Source organism: Diabrotica undecimpunctata, chromosome 2, assembly GCF_040954645.1.
Source record: "Diabrotica undecimpunctata isolate CICGRU chromosome 2, icDiaUnde3, whole genome shotgun sequence".
Taxonomy (NCBI): domain Eukaryota; kingdom Metazoa; phylum Arthropoda; class Insecta; order Coleoptera; family Chrysomelidae; genus Diabrotica; species Diabrotica undecimpunctata.
The window spans coordinates 84,576,421-84,592,954 of record NC_092804.1 but is presented as its reverse complement, the minus strand read 5'-3'; the positions used below and the strand labels follow the sequence as shown (position 1 = coordinate 84,592,954).

General features: G+C 31.2%; 1 protein-coding gene across 2 annotated transcripts in view; it reads left to right on the top strand.

Moving 5' to 3' along the window:
• The window catches only part of LOC140434713 (uncharacterized), a 402,091-nt gene that overhangs the window by 124,176 nt on the left and 261,381 nt on the right, over positions 1-16,534 (top strand). For both annotated transcript variants that reach the window (XM_072523176.1, XM_072523175.1), the window contains exon 4: positions 1,141-1,363. In XM_072523176.1, coding sequence (XP_072379277.1) covers positions 1,141-1,363 — 223 coding nt within the window. The remainder of the gene's footprint in view (positions 1-1,140; positions 1,364-16,534) is intronic.

The window sequence follows — 16,534 nt, the reverse complement described above, 5'->3', positions numbered from 1 at the left end:
CTCTGACTGCATCTTTCCACCTTTTCCTCCTAGGCCGTCCTATAGACCTCTCATCTGATCTTAACTAAAACACATTGTTTATTGCACTGTTCTTAGTTATTTATTAATAATTATCACCTATTTTATTTAGTTTTTATTTTACAGTTATTTTTTACACTATTTTAATTTATTTACTTACGCTCACTAAAACACAATTAATTTATATTTCAGACTGATTCTCTATAACTCATTTTCAGTATTGATATTGCCCCGTTGGCTCCTAGATTGTAGTAGAAATTTCTCGATCCGACATGCAGGGCCGACGTAACATAAAGGGATTGTCGTTACTGCGTATAACATGTCCTGCCCATCTTGGTCTATTGGTCTTTATATATCTCACTAGATTTTTCTTTTAAAGAAAAATTCTAACTTGTGTCTGCGCCTCCGTTTCCGCTTCAATTCGTTTGTCAGGCTATATCTGCAAAGGCCTTATATTACTAGAGGAAACACGAGTGCTGATCGTATTATGGTTTTGTATATCTGGATTTTTACACCTCGTGAGATAAGTTTTGAAGTCATTAGATATTGTATTGCAAAGAATGATCTGTTTCCCGCCATTATTCGCGTTTCAGCTTCTCTTGTTGTCATTGGTGATTCTTGCTCCTAGATATTTAAATTCTTTAACCAAGTCGAAGTTATGATCTCTCCGTCGTTCTTGTTTTGAAAAGACCATGTATTTTGTTTTGTATTCATTTACTTTTAGACCGATATTTAATGCAGCTTCTTCAAATCTCGAGAAAATATCCTTAACTGTTAATTGATTGTGCTACTGCATCTACGTGATCTGTAAAGGAGAGAACGATATTTGCTCCACGTGCAGCTATATCTGGTTTTATTTTCTGATAAATTTTTCACATGACATCTCTGTCTCAGTCCAAAATTTAAGCAGACAGTATTTGATGTTTTCGCTCATATTATAATTTGTGGAAAGGAGTTACTTTACCAACTATTGCATTTCATAGTCTTAGACGGTTAATTGAATCATAAGCCTGTTTGAAATCTATAAAGATCTGATGTACGTCTTGATTGACAATTAATTTTGTGCTGTTCTAGAAATATGGTTAAACATTTTAATTTACAAATTATTTTTTATACTTTTAGCTAAAAGACATACAATAGCAAATGGCCTCGACCAACGACCCAGTATTTCACAACACAGTTCAATTAGTCAAAACGATGATAATTTTTCACCATATGAAAGGGTCAAATATGACAAAATTAATTCTACTGAACATCCTTACGCCCAGGTACAGCCGAATACTTCAAAACCAATTTTAGTTGAAGAAAATAATGGGTCATCAGAAGAACGAATAAATTTATTAAGGTATGATACATTTTATTTATTTATTTATTGATAACAAACGGGACCAGCCCACTATCAAAATTATACAAGTATGCAGGGTTCAAGAAATATATGAAATTGCATATAAAAATTAAATGTACATGAATACAATAAATAAATAAGTACAGACTTATTTATACAAAGTATCATTTTGCATTTTAGTATTTCAGTGCATCAAATAGTACCTAAAACTATGTAAGTTAAACAAATCTATCTCATGAGGTAACTGATTAGCATGTATGAGAAGTCGGACCATACCTATATTTGAATCATGATAATGAGTTCTGCTATGAGGAACAAGAAGAAGTGAATTCTGATGCAATGAAGGCGACGCAGGAGATTGGATTATTCCAATAACAAGCTTAAAAATAAAGCTGAAGTTAAAGTTAACTCTTCACGAAGACAATCCAGATTCAAGAAATTGATCATACTAGACTAAGAATTGGTTTACACAATTTAAAAGAACAATGCATCAGAAATCTTCTTTGAGCTCTCTCTAACGATTTTAAATTATTACTGACTTACTGACACCCAATACAACTGACTCAAAATAGTGACTGACTGGCCCGATATCGCTCTCTGTTAAATGTGACGTAGGACGCAACTTGTTCAGAATCCAGCAGTCCACTCGAGTATTTGATTTATATAATATAATTCTTTGAAAACATTTTGTTGGCCTGGAGCGGAGTCGGAGTCGACACATTTATATGCTCCGTTTTATTTTGGTTTCATCTGTATATATATATATATATATATATATATATATATATATATATATATCGTGGGCATACTGCAAAAACTGACCAAGTCAAATATGATGCTTTCGAGATAATTGATGTTGAATATTTTGTAATTTTATTTGAGTTTATTTCTAAATCAACTTAAAAGGATATGTATTTTTTCTTTCCAGGTATTAAATGGTTGAAGTTAGTGATTCTAAGTATCTCTAAAGATTGTATTAATCTTTTTGTTTTTCGCAAAAAAAATTGACTTGGTCACTTTTTGATGTAGAAATTTTCTCATATTGACATCATGGCCACAAAATGATAATTATTGATCAATAATAAAACACAAAGAAAATACCTATGTCTAATTTTATTTATTTACAGTGTAAGGCTAAAGTTTCAAATAAAAACATTTACTTTATTTTTTAAATTGGAAAATGATAACAAAAATGTAAAAGTTTCTATACTAGAATTAATCTGACTCCGAATCGGACAAGTAGAACTAATCCAAATCCGAATCGGACAATACTGATGGCTCTGGAGCAACAACTTTTTTTCCACTCTCTGATGGTATTGACTGATACCAAGCATGGAATTCAGAGGGTATTGTTCTTGTCTTACATAATTTTAGAAGATCCTGCTTTTTAAGTTTAGAAATAGGAATTTCTTTAGAGTATAATAGTTGAATTTCTTTTATAGGATTTATAACTCGTTTAGTACGTCCAACTACATTGAACATAAGAAATTCTGGATCACTATAGTTGTACTTAAATAGTATATATTGCGGTTTATCTGCTTCATATCGCATACATTTAATTTTTAGCCAATTAACACGATTTCCGTTTTCATCAATGGTTCTATGTTTAAGAGTATTAGCAGCTAGGGTCTTTATGTCAAGAAAATCATTATACCTTAATTCCTGTACGTTATATGGATCACTTCTTTTGTTTCGGCCTCTTTTGGAGCGTGCCAGTCTAAAAATGTTTAACCAATCATGCATAGTGTATACTGGAACATTCTTTTTAGCATTTTCTATGGCGCTGTGCATGGAATCTACTTCCATATAAGAATGCCCAGATTCCAAAAAAATATGCTGTACAATATTTAAATTGCTGTTTTGTACGATAAAAAGAAATAATGCTGCAATAAACTGATTTCTGTTTTGACCGCTACAGGTATCAGAGAACAAACTTATTTCGATAATATTTTGTGGCAAAGATTTTATAAACTTAAGCAGGCATGTACCTATTTCTGAACTGCCCCTTTGACCATTAATTTCAGTCCATGCGTAGCAGTGGGCTTTTTGACTAGCTGCTTCGTAAATTGTGAGATTGTACGCGCACAGCTTTCTACTGTAATACATTGGTGAGACATCTGAAGAAGGTATTTGCAGAACGCTTTGTAAATCAAACGTGACACTTAAAAATCTATTATCAGTCATTGCGCGCTCTTTGTCTGATTTTTTTGCTAAATTTGCTTCGTCTCGTCTTTTAATGTGATTCTGATATTTTTCTTCTAAATCTGCAGCTTTTGTCTTCAAGTAGTTCGTGCATGTTAGGCACTGATCCTTTTTAGGCTTAAAAAAGGACAAATTAAAGTTGGTACCAAAAATGCGACGGTAAGTTATTTGAGATGCGTATTCCTTTCCCGTTTTCTTGCAATCTTCCACATATAGTTCGTACATTTTTGCGATAGATAAATTAGAATCTAAATATTCTCGTTTAGTTGATGATCTACAGTAGTGAGATGCCATGGTTGGAAAACTTTGTACATGCGCTTTGATTGACGCTATAATATCAGGTTTGGTTTTATTAGTTGGTTCCTTTTTGCCACGTTTGTCGTTAGCTGCAAATATTCCTATATCATTTGCTCCAGAAAATGCCTTATCCACTGGACCCTGGCTTCTACACAAAGTGAGTAGAAAGAAATTCTTGCAAACTCGAATTTTTTTACCCTGGTTTAGGAAATGATAGTACCTACTTGCAGTTTTGAGAGCACCTGTTCCAGAACGAACTCTTCTACAAGTAGGTTCTTTGCTCGCAACACAACAGAGAATATAATCTTTTTGACGATTATAGTCTAATCTCCAAAATTCCGAGCATAACTGGTTTCTGAAATCATCATTAAAACTAAGAGAGCATTTGAATTTACAAGAGTTGCAATTAATCAATTTTGGTTTTTTTGCTGCAATGACTGTTCCTTTTGATTTGTAAGGCAAACTTGACATTCTATTTTTTTTTTAATATTTCTTTTCCATCGGGAAGGGTTAGCTCTTCTCCAACGACATTCTTGTTTTGATAAGGGTACATCACTATCAGTTGATTCAACATTTGATAAACCATCATCATCACTCGGAATATAGTTATCACTACTGCCGGTAGAAAAATCTGAACCACTATCAACGACCATTTTCTCAAACGTAGGTGACACAGGTATATTACTCACCTCAATAGAGCTATTATGTTCTTCACAATGTTTGGTATTCTCTTTTTCATTATCAGACGTGGTAGTTGAACATCCTTGCATTAGAGTAGTATTGAATGAACCTAATTAAAATATTAGTTTAGGATAAAAAGATCAGTTTTAAAATGTATATTTACCTTCCGTAGTGCTGGTTCCAGCTGACAAAATAGGAATGTGTTGTGATGTTGATTTAGAAGACCATAGTTCTGAAACCGTTACTTATTATTAGTCACCCTAATTTGATCTCATTATTATGTTTTATATTTTAAAACAGCAAAATGATCAACAACAAAAATCTACATAGAATACTAACTTTGTATCAGCGGCATTTACTGTTGATGGTTAGGAAGTGGGGCGATAAATATTATTTTTTAAGGAAAACGTTTATCTGCTAAGAGCTAAGTAATAGATACTTTTATAATTTGTTGTCCTCATCATAACCTCAAAATTATTTTTAATAAATATTACGAAATTACAACACTCACCTGCGTTATTTTCATGTGAAGTACTAGCTTCGCCTTCATCTAAACACATTTGTACTAAAAACTTTCCCCTGGACGTCATAATGAAAGATAAACTTAATATTTCCTTTTCCAACACGTGATAATTCAACTGATAAACATACAACGTGTAGGTAAAACTAAAACATCAAAAAGTGACCAAGTCGTAATAGCCAATTGTCGCAGTTCAATGTTGATATGAAATGTGAATCACATTTCATGCAAAAGTGACCAAGTCAACATGATCATTTTTTCCAGTCTATTGATACGCATACCGAGACATAGACATTTGGATATTATGTGTGTTGCGGCATCGTGCCTTTATATTTTGACTTGGGCACTTTTCCAGGTATTCGGTTACGTCTTTCGAGTGACTTGGATTGATAAACGAAAAATCGATAAAAATTGACTTGGTCAGTTTTTGCAGTATACCCACGATATATATATATATATATATATATATGTATATATATATATATATATATATATATATATATATATATATATATATTTAACGTGATCATTTCGACCAAAAAACAATTTATAAATATGTTGGAAATATCGGGTATGTGGTCTATATTAAATAAAAAATCTTTGTTTTTTCTAAAGCTCAATATTTCGCCATTTATTTGATGGCTTCATCGGGAGTAACTGTAAAAAACAAACATTTCAAAACACTGACGTACACTTAGATTTACAATACTTACAGAAATTAAAAGATTATACACATAAATAAAATTGAATACTAAAATAACATTATTGTTGATGAAACTGTACATTTAATAAAATGCATGTAAAAATTTAAAATATCTTTGAGCACGTTCGTTAACAATAAATAAGATGGAACAAGTAAAAATTATTTCAAAATGCAAAAAATAACAATGTAAGAAAACATTAGAGGAATAGTATTTCTTTAATTAATCATTAAGGCTAGTTAGTATGATTAATCATTAAGGTGAGTGTAGTTTTAAATTTTGTTTAATATATTGCAATATATGTTGCTTAATTGCCCCGTGTCTGTTTTATAATTTAAAGTTTGTTTATTTTTGTTAATGTGGTACATCTCCAAAAATAACCTACTTTTGTAATTTTCAGTCTGTGCCAAAATACGAGTATTGTTGTAGTCTAACAGATGACCGGTGTTTTTGTAGTGCTCGACAACTGCGCAAAAATTTTTTCCTAAGCGGCAATCACTTTTATGCTGTGTGATACGTTGTTTTAGCCACTGCGATGTATGGCCAATGTAGCTTTTTTCACATACTAGACACGGTATTTCATATACCACATTACTCCTATATAAGGTTGGTACTGGGTCTTTAATTTTAGAAAAAAGTTGTTTGCTATTTATGGTATTGTATTTAGCTATATTAATGTTGGAAACATCTTTAAATATGGATACGACAGACTGGGTTAGACCGTTAATAAAGGGGAGATTTTTGGATTTGATTGACTCATTGTTAGAATCAAGGACAGGACCATCATAGAAATTACTGCTGTAAATGAGTTTTTTTAAAATATGTTTAAGATAGCCGTTGTTTCGAAAAATTTTGTATAATATGTCCAGATTTTTTTGTAATAAATTATCATCAACAATGGACATTACCCTGTTTTTCATACCCAATACTGTATTATATTTTTGACGAGTGGTGTGGTTTGAAAAGTAATTCATATACCTTCCCGATGCTGTTGGCTTTTGGTACCAATCCAATGTCAGAATATTGTCATTTGTTCTTATTACCTTTGTGTCTAAAAATGGTATACTAAGATCTGTCTCGGTTTCAATTGTGAACTGAAGATGTTCATTAAATGAATTAAAAATGTTTAATGTGGTATTGATGTGATAAGATGGAACTGCACATATGATGTCATCGACATATTTATATATAAATGGTAATTCGAAAGGTAATTGTGTGATCACATTGTCTAAGAGATGATCAGTTACAATAGTAGTAAGGATGGGACTAATCGGGGAACCCATAGGTGTTCCAAAAATTTGGGAGTAAAATTTTTCATTGAAACTGAAATAAGTGTTATTAAAAATGAACCTGAGAATTAGTAAAAAATTACCTTTAGATAATGTCGTGTAGTCTTTTATAAGGTTCCAATTTGTTTCTATAATGTCCGTGACCATATTTAATGGAATGTTTGTAAATAAAGAAACTACATCCAAAGAAATCAAAACATAATCTTTTGGTAACCGCATTCCCCTAACAGCATCGACAAAGGTAAATGTGTCCTTAGAATTATAATTATTACGATATTCAAAGGCATCATTTAATATATCAGCAAGAAATTTAGAAATGTTGTATAGTCGACACGTAATTTCGTGAGAAAATTTATAGGAACCAGAGGAGTAAAATACTACTAAAATGGCAACACTGTTAGAGTTACCACTACTTTATTGAACAGTAGCGTAGATATCTAATTTTTAATTAAATAAAAGTTTTTATTTTTATTTAAGAAAAAGTTTCATTTTCTATAAAGTTTAAATAAAAAATATTGGTGTTGTTAACTTCTGTGATATATCTAGGAAGTGATAACACTAATCGACTCGGCTAAATAGAACTTATTGTAAAATAACAATACCTATAAAAAATTGTTAATAAAAGTAATTATCACATACAATTAAATAAATTTTTTATGTACAAGTATTTTAGTATACAAACGTTTTAATAACACAACTGCTCATAAGTTTTAAAACTTATGATCACATTTTATCCCTGATAACTTAGTTATTGTAATAAAAAAATAAAGAATTAATTTTTTAAATTATATACAGCGTATTCTATTAACAACTTTGGTTTGACACCGTGTGAGAGAAGACTTAGTATCTCAATAATTTAAAAATGGGTAATAGGTCTAAAACTTTTATGAACATCTTTTTTATATATCTAGCAGGTATTTTATAATAACTTAACCTGTACTTTGATTATTTTAAATTAAATTATGTTGTATGTTTTTGTTCTTTCATGAAGTGTATTTGTACTCTATTTTCAAAGATATATAAGCAAAACGAGAATTTGTACAATTACAATAAAAATAAAGGTTTCAACTAACACCTAGTTGGAAATAAGAACTTAATAATCTACTCATAATCACTGTTATCACTAGTATCAGTTGTATCTTCTATATTTATAGTTCATTTGGTTAATGCTGGTAAATATTTAACATAGTCATTTTCCACTGCGATTACATGTTTGATTACACTTTTCCAGTTGGTTGCTGTGATCTTTGTGACTTCTCTTCTAATTAACTGGAGAGCAGTAGACAAAAATTTAGGAGCCACGTTTCTTCTTCTTCTATTACCTTTAAGTTGTGTCCATATTAACTCTATTGGGTTCAATTTACAATAGTAAGGAGGAAGTAATTGTAATACTGGGCATACCAAGCACGGTATGCCCATTACTGCGAGTACAGTTATCAACAACATATTCCTTCTGGTACTGTCTACTGTCAACAACTTCCAACAATTCCTTTTTACTATATGATGCTTCAAAGTACAAATCTTTCTCAAACAAATTCTTGAATTTGTAATTTGTTTCAAGTAATATTTGGAATTTTCTCATTAATCTTGAATAATATGATACGTTGTCCATGATAATCACACTATATTTAGGTAATCTCGGAAGAAGAGGTTCCTTTAATATTTTTTTGTAGGTATTAATAATACATCATCGATCCATCTATTTTCTCCACCGCAGTGTAAAATTATAATTCTCTGTCCTGTCATGTAGGTAAGATGTTTCTCCTATAGTCTTGTAGCAGATTGCTTTGGACACTCTGATAAATATGTTTCTACAATTGCTTCTGATTTAGACAATTTAGAACACAATTCTTCATAAACATGTTTCAGCATATGTTTGGATGGTATCATCAGAGAGGTATTGAAAATGTCGCTTACATTTTACTACAAGGCTTTGTAAAGATATTCCAATTGATTAGAGGGTTCCGCTGGCTCTTCAGCTGCAGAAGTTAGTTTTATAAAAACTAACTTCTGTTTTTTTCTTCAAAAAAAACATTAAACGTTTACATCTATGGTTCCTGAGTTGAACTTTTTTTATACTTCATTTCCATCATATTGATAGCTGAAAGCATTATAATTGACGCTCGAACTTCTTGTGCGATATATATGTATATATATATATATATATATATATATATATATATATATATATATATATATATATATATATATATATATATATTTTTCAAACCATGATTCACAAATTGAACCCTCCTATCCTCATGATAATCTAGATTCACGTCTTTATTTTTTTTACAGATATTAATAATAAATCGTCGATGCATCCATTTTCTACACCGCAGTGTAAAATTATAATTCTGTCCTTTATTGGGCGGTAATGAATTAGAACACTTTTTGTTATTATTCGTCCAACTTTTTTCACGGTGTCATGAATACCATACCAGGTTTCATCCAAATAAACAATATTTCGTTTAAAAATATAGTTTAAAATAATATAAAATATTATACCTGCCTACCCAATTGTAAACCACTGGACGGTCGAAACGAAATTTATTGGGATAAACTACTTTATGGTTTCGGTTGCTCAGGCAAAAATTGTTATCTTACGCAAAGAATGCATCGATGATAACTTTATCTGAGCGACTGTACATATTTTACCAGGCTCATCTAAATGTAAATATCGATGAGAATATTAAAACTTTGTATTATTATACATCTTAGTCATTGATAATTTTGCAGTTAATAACTACTCCTGGTAGAGTACTTTTATTTTATTTTTTATTGTCTGCTTTTATTACAGATAAATATATTTTTACACAGTCTCACCGAAATACGAGGCGACTATACGTAGTGGACTTTAAAGAACTTACAATAGGCCTGAGAGGAACGTCCAATTTATGGATTTTAGGCAAACAATAAAGTTTAGGAAAACATGAGTCATAGATTGTTAACTTTTTTGCAACTTGTTCAGTAAGTTGATGTTGGTTTTTTAATTTTTTTATTAAGTCATTATATTTTTTCTGTATCACTGTAGTAGGGTCTTTGTCCAAACGAAGATATATCGATCTGTCGTTTAACAACGTTAATGTTTTGTCGATATAATCCTGTTAAATATGCAACATTAAATAAAACGTTTAAATATGTTCAAAAATATTTGAAGTTGCATTCAGACATATATATTTTACAATCTGACAAAGGTGGATGTACGGTAGCTATGAACAAACAGGATTATATATATATATATATATATATATAATAGATATATATATATATATATATATATATATATATATATATATATATATATATATATATTTAAAATTGTTTACAACGACACCGGCTATAACGTACAATCGGATATAACAAACAAAATAGTAGGTTCCATAAAATGACATGCAAAAAACGCATTTATATTGCTTATAATGAACAAATCGGTTAGAGCAAACGTATTTCTTGGAAAACTAGCAGTTCAAATATTGGTTACAGCGTACAATTTTAAGTACATATCTGTACCTCAGATGATACAACATCCATTTTTTTCAATTATGATATTTTTACACACTGTATAATAAATAAATAATAAATAAATAATAAATAATTATATTCAATGCATGGTGTAAATGACATTAGATACAATATTCAATATAATATTGTTTCCACATCTTGATAAATAAGTTTAAAAGTGCTATCCTGTAAAGTTATGAAAATGGACATTGTAGTGTTGTATTTCTCACAGGTATTACCGATATTTAGTACCACGAAATGAGAAGTAAGGATTTATTAATTTATGGTTTTAGTACATCCGGGCAGGCATCTACACTTCATTACTTGTCCTTTAGACATTTAGACCTCCCAAGACGGGTCCATTGTATTACAAAATTTTGTTTGTATTACACTATTTGGCCCAAGCCAAGAGTTTCTGAATTTGAATTCAGTTGTGTCTAGCCTTCATAGAAAACATGTCACGGAAATAATTTACTATTGAGGAACAGTTTGGAATAATTTGCCGAGTCAATTCCGGTGATTCCGGGAGTTCGATTGCCCGGGAATTTAAAACGTCACGCTCAACAATTGCTGGAATGATGAAACGGCGAGAGAAAATTATTATGCAATTTAATAAGCGTGAAAAAGGAACACGCGTTCGGTCATCAAATCACAGTGACATTGAAAGTGTTTTGCTCGATTGGTTCAAACAACAACGCGCAAACAATGTACCCGTGAGTGGGCCGATGCTTCAGGTAAAGGCTGACGCTTTCGCTGTGATTTTGAATAAGGATTTTAAGTGTAATGCTTCCTGGGTTCAACGTTTCCGAGCTCGCCACAATATTGTCCATGGAAACATTTCAGTTGAATCAGCAGTTGTTGACAGATTAATTACAAATACCTGGGTTGAAAATGTGTGGCCTACACTCAGGTCCGGCTATAGCGATGATGAAATTTTTAATGCTGACATGAAGGGGTTATTTTTTATACTGACACCTGATCACACGTTAAAGTTTAAAGGGGAGAAATGTTCCGGTGGTAAACTTTCAAAAGAACGAGTTACAGTTCTTGTTGCAGCCAACATGTCCGGTTCCATAAAAAGGAAGCTTTTGGTGATAGAAAAAAGTAAAATGCCGCGCTGTTTTAAAAACGTGAAAAATCTCCCTGTTGATTACGATTTCAATAAAAAAGCCTGGATGACGTCGGCTATTTTTGAAAAGACTTTAATAAAATGGGACAATGAACTTTTACAATAAAAGAAACACATAATTTTAATTGTCGACAACTGTTCGTCCCACCCCCCAGTTGACAGGCTAAAACAAATTAAACTCATTTTTCTGCCTCCAAATTGTACGTCCGTACTGCAGCCCATGGACCAAGGAGTTATAAGAAGTCATGCTTTCGGAAAGAATTAGTGTACAAAATCATCGAAAAGAGAGAGAATAACGACGATACGAAAGTCAGTATTCTTGACGCTATACTAATGATATCAAAGGCATGAGAATCTGTGCGGAAGGAAACGATCATCAACTGTTTTCATTTTTCCGGTCTAACTAACGACTTACAACCATCAGGAATCGCATACAACGATATTGCACAAACGCATTTGCAGGATGCCGTTTCCCTTCTCACATGACTATGTACGAGTGGATGACGAAATAAGTACGAGCCAAGAACTGTCAGATATTGACATCGTACTGAGTCACCAAACTAGTGACAAACAAAGTACTGATGAGGCTGATGAAGAATTGGAAGATTTCGGCAAAATCCCTACTGTTGCTGAAGCGTATGCTGCTTGTTCCACCATAAGAGCATTTATTCAGACTGCTGAAACTTACCAGAGTGTGAAAGAATCATTATCGATTGTTTCCACATCAATTGAAAAAAAGTTCAAGGAAGGCGACAAACAAAAATTACAGACTTTTCATTAAATATTCAGGTAAAATGTTGTATTTAAATATTTTGTAATGTATGTATTTTTCTTTGTCTTTTTAAAAATAAATAGTATATTGTATGCCTACATTTTTATAATACAAAGATTTTGAGAAGCCGTTATATTATTATGAATATACTTTATTGACTACTTATACTTATTTCAATACATATTATACATATATGTATGTACATATTTAGATTTACGTAAGTACAATAAACACATATGTTGAATGTTATGTATAATATGTTATTATAACATATTATAAGTATAGATAAAGTAACACATTTTTGCGTCATAAACCTAGGTACAACGAACTGACTGTTCCTACCAGTGTAATATCGTTTATAGCAACCTGTTCATTATAATCGATAGAACTACAACTACTTACAGAGAACACTGGCTACAACGTACAAAAACCACCAGTGCCCTGAAGTTCGTTATAAACGATTTTGACTATTATATATATATACAGATTCGGTAAATTTTTAACTACCGTATACGTTATTCAGTGTGTGGAACAAAGATAACACTTAATTGTTTGAATAGAAGTGAGAGGCAGTCATCATCTCGACAGAGTAGGTATGACTTTTAAACAGTGTTGCTATTATTTCTGTTACATCTTTCCTTCTAAATTTTAGTCCGATGCATGAGTCTAAAATAATATTTAAATCCACTACAGTTCATTGTAAAATAAAAATTAATATTGTCCCAAAAAAATTCAAATAAAGTAGCCACGTAATTGTTATTTTCTAATCGATTTTATCAATTACTTTATTAGTTAACAAAGAACAGTGATTTAAGTAATTTATGTGTGGCAACAAAGCATTATTCCCCTGAAGAGTTTGAAATTTTAAGCAACGCCTTCTTTTACAGTGCGAAGCGGCATAAAAATACACCGATGCGATGACCGACAGTAATTATCGGACGTTGATGGGGTGTAGTTCTTTGCATAAAATTATTTCGTCGCCAACTTTCCGTCAGTAAATCTTTAAGAAAAACTCAAACACTTATAGGAATTCGAGTTTTAAATGTAATTTTTGTAGATTTTTAGCTCTGGTAGCTAGAAAATAAAACAATAATTAACTTAACAAACATTAACTAAATATAAATATTATTTTTATAACAAAAAAACCAATCAAAAAAATTATTCTAAATAATTAAAATTAAAGGCATTTTTAAAAAATCTCTAACCAATTAAATGTTCAAACAAACCACCATTTTAAGCTAAACAAAATCCGAATCTATCAATTAAAGCAAGTCTCATTGCATTTAGCTGATTTGGTTGTACTCGACTACAAAGTTGAACAATTTTTTCTTACAATTCTGCTAAATTGGTGGCTCGTTCGAAATCATGCCGATATAATTTTGATTTTAGCATTCCTAAGAAATAAAATACCAGGTGCTAAATCTGGTGATCTAGGGGGCCATTTTATTGTTCCTCGTGTAGAAATTATTCGTCCAGGAAATGTTTGTTCCAAATAATTTGTAACTTCGATTGCATTATGTGCTGGGCAACCATCCTGTTGAAACCAAACATCATCGAAGTTGACCGCAAGGTTTCGAACAGCTGGAATAATCTGATTGCGTAATAAATCTAGATACTTTCGCCCATTCAGATTTCCCGTAATAAAAAATGGACCAATTATATTATCGTTATAAATGCCAGTCCACACATTTAATTTCTTTGGGAATTGTGTTTTCACAGCAATACTCAAATGTTTCTTTTCCCTAGACCAATAGCGGACGACAGATGGATTATGACTTTTATGGATTGTGAATGAAGATTCATCGGAAAACATTTTTTTAAAAGTTATTGTTTTTAAAAAGCAGCAATAAATAACTGTATTATTTCTACAATAGAATGGTTCCCATAATACCATTTCACCATTTGAATCTTTTCTTTTTGAAAATACAGTAGAACCTCGATAGGTCAAACCTCAATAAATTAAAAACCTCTATAACTTCAAAAAATTATATGTTCCCTTCCCATCGGAGCCCAAAACCTCTACAACTTATCTTACACAATCTCGATAACTTAAATAAATAATATCAATATTGGCCCTCAGTAACTTAAAGAAATGTTTTCACAATCCCTATAAAATAAAATTGTTTACCAATGACAGCTGAACAGCTTACTGCATGATACTATGACTAACAAGATAGGATCTTCCCGTATCACAAAATCGGTCGTGTTCGCGCATGCCGTCATTGGAGATCAGATTTGAATTCTTGTTAAAGTTAAATGGGATTTTTATGCATTCTGTAATGAAATTATTTAATTAGCAAAATAATAATATTAAATAAAGGTTTAATAATTACAATAATCGTACACAAAAAGATATCTCCAAACTATTTAATAAAGATTATTTATTGACACATACAAAAAACTGACATTACGAACGTGCAAGTCTCCAATTACGTCACGACTTATGCGCAATATCTTATCTTCTTAATCATAGTATCATGGCTTACTGTATCATAAGTTTTGATCACTGTTCTAGAAACATCGATTTAGGTACTGTGTGATACCTTGCTTAAAATAAGTTCAAAAAGAAAATTAACAACGCTAACATATGCTGATAAACTAAAAGCTATAGAAGCTTACGATTCTGCTTTGTGCAAATTCTACGGGCACAGAAAAACTCAAACCTTTAATTATATAGGTAAGTCAAAAAAAACTCGGTGTTTTGCAGGTTTAAAATCACTACCCATGGATTATGAAGCCAATAAAAAAGCATGGATGACAGCAGAACTTTTTAAAAAATGGCTGAATAATATAGATTAGCAAAGGGCAACTTGAAATAGAAAAATTGTTCTGTTCATCGACAACTGAACAGCACACGGAGACATACCACCATTAAAGGCAATCAAAGTACAATTTCTTCCACCAAACACAACATCACAACTTCAACCTTTGGATCAGAGTATCATTAAAAATTTTAAAACATTATACAGAAAAGAAGTTGTTAGAAGAATGATAGCTGATATGGAGCAAAATACGATTTCTTCTATCAATGTTCTTCAAGTAATGAGGATAATGAACAAAACATGGCAAAACGTAACACTCCTCACAGTGAAAAACTGCTTTAGAACCTGTGGTTTTTCTTCAGAACCTCAAGAAATCATTTTGAAGAGGAAGATAATAATGATCCTGAATAATGGAATAACAACATGTACTGTATTTAAAGTTATAAAGACGATGAATTTAATGACGACCCACAAACTTCATCTAAGAGCATATCAATCAACGAAGCAAGAGTGCTATAACAACTGTACGATCATTTATAGAGCAGTGTAGAAACATAAAAGATAACGTATTTTCTTCTCTATGTTATTTAAAATCAAATCGATTTAGAATCTATGAATTGTTTAAATCAAAAGAAAATCACAGACTTTTTTTAGTAGACTATACCTTTAATTATTGCTTTAACTTTTTGTAACGAATATAATAAATGAATGTAGTGTATGTAGTGTATAATAAATGCCTATATTTTAATGAACTTCTGACCTATATTAATCCATCACAACATAGACCCTTGATAACTTAAAACCTGTATAACTTAAAATATTTGGTTTTTCCCTTGGAATTTAACATATCGAGGTTCTACTGTATACGCTTGGCATGTTAATTATTTGTTTTCAACCTTTTACCACGACAGCTAAAAATCAAAGAAATAGACCTTACCTTATTGACCTTAAACCTGTTGTACAGATAAGGACCGCCTATTCTTTTGAGGGGAAGTCGTAGAGGGGGCAAATGGTTTATACTATTTGTCTGTCTACTGAAGTGCTATATTTATTTAGCTCACGCTGTTGTCGCATCTCAATTTCTCAATTCAGTATTCTTTGTTAATTAATGAAGTAATGATATAATCGTTTAAAAAATAATACTTACATGATTACTTCATGTAAGGTTTGTTGGGGCAATATTAATTTTCATTCTACAATGAACTGTAGTGGATTTAAACATTATGTTACACGCATGTATCCGACTAATGTTTTAGAAGGAGTTATGTTACAGAAATTTCGCAACACTGTTTAAAAATTAGACTCGCTACTCCA